This window comes from Belonocnema kinseyi, chromosome 9 (genome assembly GCF_010883055.1).
Source record: "Belonocnema kinseyi isolate 2016_QV_RU_SX_M_011 chromosome 9, B_treatae_v1, whole genome shotgun sequence".
Taxonomy (NCBI): Eukaryota; Metazoa; Arthropoda; class Insecta; order Hymenoptera; family Cynipidae; genus Belonocnema; species Belonocnema kinseyi.
The window spans coordinates 37,944,668-37,950,877 of NC_046665.1; the positions used below are offsets into that span (position 1 = coordinate 37,944,668).

At 30.2% G+C, this 6,210-nt stretch overlaps 1 protein-coding gene across 1 annotated transcript in view; it reads right to left on the reverse strand.

Moving 5' to 3' along the window:
• Positions 1 to 1,465: 1,465 nt before the first annotated feature.
• Positions 1,466 to 6,210, reverse strand: part of LOC117180481 (inner centromere protein A-like) — a 37,805-nt gene continuing 33,060 nt past the window's right edge. The window contains exon 8 of the mRNA XM_033372980.1: positions 1,466 to 3,789. Within this exon, the coding sequence (XP_033228871.1) occupies positions 3,582 to 3,789 (208 nt within the window). The 3' untranslated portion in view covers positions 1,466 to 3,581. The remainder of the gene's footprint in view (positions 3,790 to 6,210) is intronic.

Genomic DNA, 6,210 nt, shown 5'->3' on the forward strand with positions numbered 1-6,210 from the left:
ATCGCCGAAAAACGACCGCATTTGAAGAAGAAAAAACCGCTTTATCATCACGACAATGCGCTTGTTCATTCATGCTTAGTTGCACAAGCAAAATTGCATGAACTCGGCTTCGAATTGGTTTCTCAGCCACCGTATTCACCAGACCTGGCCCCCAGCGATTATTACTTGTTCCCTAACCTGAAGAGATGGCTCACCGGTAAGCGTTTTTACTCAAATGTGGAGCTCATAGCTGACACTGAGGCGTATTTTGGAGACCTTCCGATCGAGTACTTTTATGACGGTATCAAAAAGTTAGAAAATCACTGGACTCGCTGTATCGACCTAAAAGGAGAGTATGTTGAAAAATAAAACCGACTTTGGCCAAAAAAACGTCTCCGTGTTTGATTTTTCAGGGACTTATCAGACTGCCTAGTATGTAGGTACAAATCCACTAGCTTCAAGCTATTTTTTCTGATAATTTACATACCGAAAATTAATTTTATTGTCAAATAAAGAGCGATATATCAGTTTTAAACATTCTCTTGTAATTCAAAGTCTATAAAAATTATTTTCATGTCAACATTCCTTAAATATTATTGTTTCAACATATTTTAAATACATGCCCATGAATGTATATCACACATTATATGGACAAATAGTTGCGAAATTTACCGTGACTCTACGAAAATAGCGAAAAAGTCTACTTTTTCAATTTTTTTAAAGTTCAAAGGCCGTTAGGAAAGGTAAAAAGTATTCTAACGGAATTAACGCTATACAGATATAAATCGGCTGGCTTTCAGCTATTTTGATTCATAATTTAAATCTAAAAAAAATGGTTTGCTGTTTAAAGTTGAAGAAGTGCTTCGTTTTTTGAGATGTTTAGCTATATCGAGGATGAGGAGAGAATTAATTTTGTTTAATGAAACTTAAAGGGAGTGTTTTTGACTTCCAAAAGAAAATTTTCATTTCTATTAAAAATTCGCGCAAACAACTTTTTGTTTTTCAATACGCCCTAATGCATAAGGGACGACTCAACAGTAGTTGTTTTTCCAATGTTGCGCTCAGACTGCATTGCAAGCTGCAAATATATAATATACAGATACCTTAAGTTAAGACACATCTCTAAAGCTACATATTATTAAGCAAAACTGTATATTATATAGAGACCGTTACTGGTCTTTGACTATACGATATGATTTCATAAAATTAAAGAAAAATATACTTTAAAACTAAGTTATGAGACTAAGATCCTACGACTAAAATGGAGAGAAAACAAATAGGTAGAGTAGACAATCCTACAGTAGATAATGCAGTAGATAATACAGTAGATAATAATTCATTGAAAATACTAACTGACGTTAAATAATTAATTTAATGTAATTAATAGTCAATACACGATAAGTGTTAATTCATTTAAATTATAATTGATTATTTACTTAAATTTGTGTTTATAAATAACGATTATCTACTTTAGGATCATTATCTATTGTACAAGCATAATTTTATTGCACTTAAAAAAATACAATTCGAAAGTTACGCAGATTGTTATCGTTACACAATAACATACACAAATATATTAGCCGACCTCTTATCTATTGCAATTATGACGAAGGCAATCGACGATTTAAAGCGACGATTAGATTTGTGGGAACTTCTTCTTTGGTACAGAGGGACCAGAGAATGAAAAGTAAATCTCAGGTGCTCGGTGTTCACTAAACGGACGATTAATTAAAAATACAGAGCCATGAATAAAACTTAAAAATATGTAGTGCCAAAATCGATTCATTACAGCTAGGAAGCGCACAATTAAATACATAAAACTTTAAAGTCAGTATTTTGATATAAGAAGAAATAATATATGCAATTAGAACCTGGAAAATCCGATCATTAAAGAGATGAATAAATATTACATAATTTAACTACATATTAATTATATTTTTGCCGCTTTCTTGTTATAACATTGTACGTTTCAGTCTATTTCTTAATGAAATTTTAATTTGTAAGCTTTACTTATGGCTCTGGGTTTTACTATAAAAATAAGTTCTACAATATATGTATGAAAATTTAGTTCCGGATCAGTCTTATTATGGATTGTGAACTTCTAAATGATGGTGTTCAATTCGAAAAATTTTTTAATTGACGCCACTATCTCCAATGGTTTTCTAATCGTATCGCTAATTAGTTTCTTTTTATTATTAATTGATGATTATAATGTATCAACTTAAAAGCTTCGCACGACACGTACCTTATTCCTAAATTCTCGAAATTATTACATCAGCAGGTTTTTAAAACGCCAGAGGATTTTGCAAAAAGCATAAAGCGATGTAAAACCGATAATTATTCGTACCAGTCTCTCATCTAAATCTAAATTAATATCACTAAATGTCGATTTCTTTATTCTTCTCACAATTCCTGATAAATCATGAATTTTAAGCAAGATAACAAATAATTTTGTATGTGTAAAGTGTCTCATTTCATTTTACGTATAATCAATATTTTGCCCATTTTCTATCAATATTGTTTTTCATTGCACAATTATTTGACTTTTTCCTATCTTAGAGTAAGACTAAAGAATCGACTTCGTCTTAACATAATCTTACTTATTTAACTTATTCAAATAGTATCATGATCAACGACGGGTTACAGACGTTGGGCAAAAAGGACTTCTGTGCTGCTTGATATAAAATACATTGCAAAATTCACACTCACAAATTTACCCAGACTTTCATTTTCTTAAAAATCAAACTGTAAACAATACTTGCAGTAATCAGTCAGATTAAATAGCAAAAAATATTTAATAAACAAACTGTAATACAAACATGTACCGGTAACAACAAAGTATCATTTGTAAATAAGCAACTTCGCCACATTATAAATTTTCGAAGACGTCGGAGTTTGATATTCTTAAATAATCAAGAATATCTTTGACAGGATTGAAACTTTTATTTTTAAATTATTATGGTAAAGGGGAAGAGATAGGTGTTCACAATATTGTAATTGAAAGTCCAAACCTCTCATTGATGATACTAGTTAATCTTAATAAAAATGAATTATGAATTTTGGTTGAATGCTTGGAACACTTGAAGTTTAGGATAGGTTTTAAAATATTGTAAACAATAACGTATTAAAATCTCAATTGGACGTCTTTGAAACTTTCTTAAGATCCTTTATATGGAAAAATGGTAGTTTTTTTAAATCACAGATTTGTTTAAAATCTTATCCTCAAAACTATTCCTTCCCGAAATCTGAATTTTCGCAAGGATTGAAAACAGAAATTAATTTGTAGTATTATACTTCATAGAGTCAAACACATTTTTTTCTAAATTATGATAAAAGCAAACTAAATGAGTTTTCTTTTGAATTTCTTACATCCAAAATTGACATTTTTTATTCAATTGATTTATTCTTTAAGGTATCAAATGTAATCAAATTTAGAATGAGATTTTGTCATAATCTTTTTTGTTGTCAATTGTAATAAACTGTTTAAATTTATCTGATAAAATGTCATTTGAAAACGAAATTTGTATATTCGAACTTTAGTCTTAAATTCGGATTACTGAGTGTATAAAAATCATCGTCGATTGTGTTTTTAAGGAGGACGATTAAAGGGTAAGTCTCTTGATACCACACTCACAGCAGAACTTGGCACTATCCGGAAACTTGGAGCCGCATTCGTGACAAAATTTAGACATTTTGCTTTTGCTGAGGAACCGGGAATCCCCTTCTCTGCATCTTGGTGGTGGGTCTTCTTCCAAACGACTCGCCATGTCGTTTGTGCTGCGACCATGGTTGTAATATTTGCGATTTAAACTGAGGGGAACAAATAGAGAAAGACACTTTAGGCATGCAAAACTACACAGATAAAAGAATAACAGAATAGTAGGTTGTGTATTATGGGCGTGATGAAGGCGAGTTTGGCGAGTGCGAAGTTTACCGCCCTAAAGATACGAGGACGGCAATCGCAAGAGTCAAAATTTTATTTTCTTCATCCACGTCCGTGATGCACACGATAGTTTTTGCCCAAACCCCTTAAAACCCCAGTTATTCATGCAGAAGAAACAGGTGCGGAACAATGATAGCTCTGCTGTTACACTTATATACTGATTTTTCATCAGTAACATGAAATTGGCTACAGATGTGATACCAACAAATTTACGCCCGGTGAAGCGGGCGTAAATGCACGAAAAGTCGCGTTTTCAAGAGTTGGCAGAGTCTAAAAAAAATGCTGGGCTTTTCCCAGTTTGAAAAAGTTATTCCCGATGAATCAACTTTTAATTCTAAACCTTCAAAGCTAAACAATTTTATATTTAATGTATTTAAAACTAATCAACAAATTAAGGCGTCATATGTAAAATACTTCTGAATTCAAGGGAATTAACATGGAAAATTAGAAGTCTGAGATAGACTTTTAAATTAAAGAAATAGAAATTCGAAGCCTTCAAAATTAGACAATCTGCACATGAAAATCGTTCAAAAATGTATATTCTTTCAAAATTAGAGATATCAGAACTACGAACTACTTTCGTTTTTAAGCATTTAAAACTTATACGACTTCTGTAACAAGCATTAAAAAATGAACATTTTTAAATTTAAAAAATTTGAATCTAAGCGCTGTTGATACTTTTACAATGTTTAATATAAAATCAGAATCCTTCATTATTATTCAACTTGAAACTGGAAACCGGCCAAATTGAACAATTGAGGAAAAGCGCATTAATTTTTTTTCATTTGTAACATATCGAATTAAAAGAGGTTTCAAGATTTCAAATGGAAACCTTTCAAATACGCGCTTTTACAAGCAGATCTTGCAAACTGAATAATCTACATATTTTAATGCTTTTAATTCACTGTTTAAAACAAAATTAACAGTACAAATGTCCAAGTTTTTAAAATTATGTAACATAACATTAATTCGTAGCAATTATAAAGAATTTTAAATTACAGAAATCCCAAATTTCTTAATTTCATGTGATTTCAAGACCCGTTTAAAGCAAATGGAGAGGGTTTTCTAAGTGAAAACTTAACAAATTCCCGGTCATAAACTTTTCCGATCCATTGTTCCCCCTGAAATATTTAATGGGGCAGGTTAAATAAAATTTAGAGATTAAAAACCTCTTGGCCTAAAAAGTTTTGATATTAAAATTCTTTACTCTCCGGAGTTTTAAAATTTTCCTTAAACCATCCATTCTCAAAATTTTAGAATTTAAAGAATATTTTGTATAACTTTCTGGCGTTAAAAATAAACCTGTGAAAGTTTACCCCCTACATTTTTTTTGCATGAAATATTTTTCATTTTTTCTTTGTTGAAAAATATTTAATACGTATTTTTTATTGATAAGCAAAATTCTCGAGAAATAAATTTTGTTAGATTATCGTGTTACAAAAAGTGATCGTCTTCACTTTTTTATAACTGAAAAAGTATTTATCAAAAAAATGTCAAACATTTGATCTAATATGCAGTTGATCCCGAACTTCGAAATGAAGAATACTGAAAAATTGCTCCATTGAATTTTCATAAATAAATTAGGCATTTTTATAAACAAATAGAGATTGGTAAACAAAGGAACTAATTTTCTTCACTTTTTTGTGGATTAATATTCCTAAAACATTCCAGAATATACTGTACATATTTCAAAGCGGAAGTAAAAAAATACGTATAAGATATTTTTGAACAAAGAACGAAAAAAATATATTTTACGCCAAAAACTGCAGGGGGTTGATCCCCGTGGAATGACCCATATATATATATCATAGTCTGAAATGGTAAACTTTTTGGAAATCTCCCTTATAATGTTTGAAACATTCGAAAACTTTCTGGCGTTAAAAAAAAACCTGTGAAAAAATTATATTTTTTTTTAAAAATAGTTCTTTCGGATCTTTTGGATTTTTTCTACATTTAACGTGAAAAGAAAAAACTTTATCATTTAAAATAGCTATACAAAACATTTCTTGAAATTCTAAAATTTTCAGAATGGATGGTTTAAAGAAATTTTTAAAACCCCGGAGAGTAAAGAATATTATTATAACAAATTGTAAGTGTCAAGAGGTTTTTAATCCCTAAATTTTATTTAACCTACCCCATTGAATATTTCTGCGTGGCCACTGGATCAGAAAAGTTTATGAACCGGAATTTCTAAAGTTTTCACTTAAAAAACCCTCACCATTCACTTTAAATGGGTCTTGATATCACATGAAATTGAACAATTTGGGATTACTTAAATTTAAAATTCT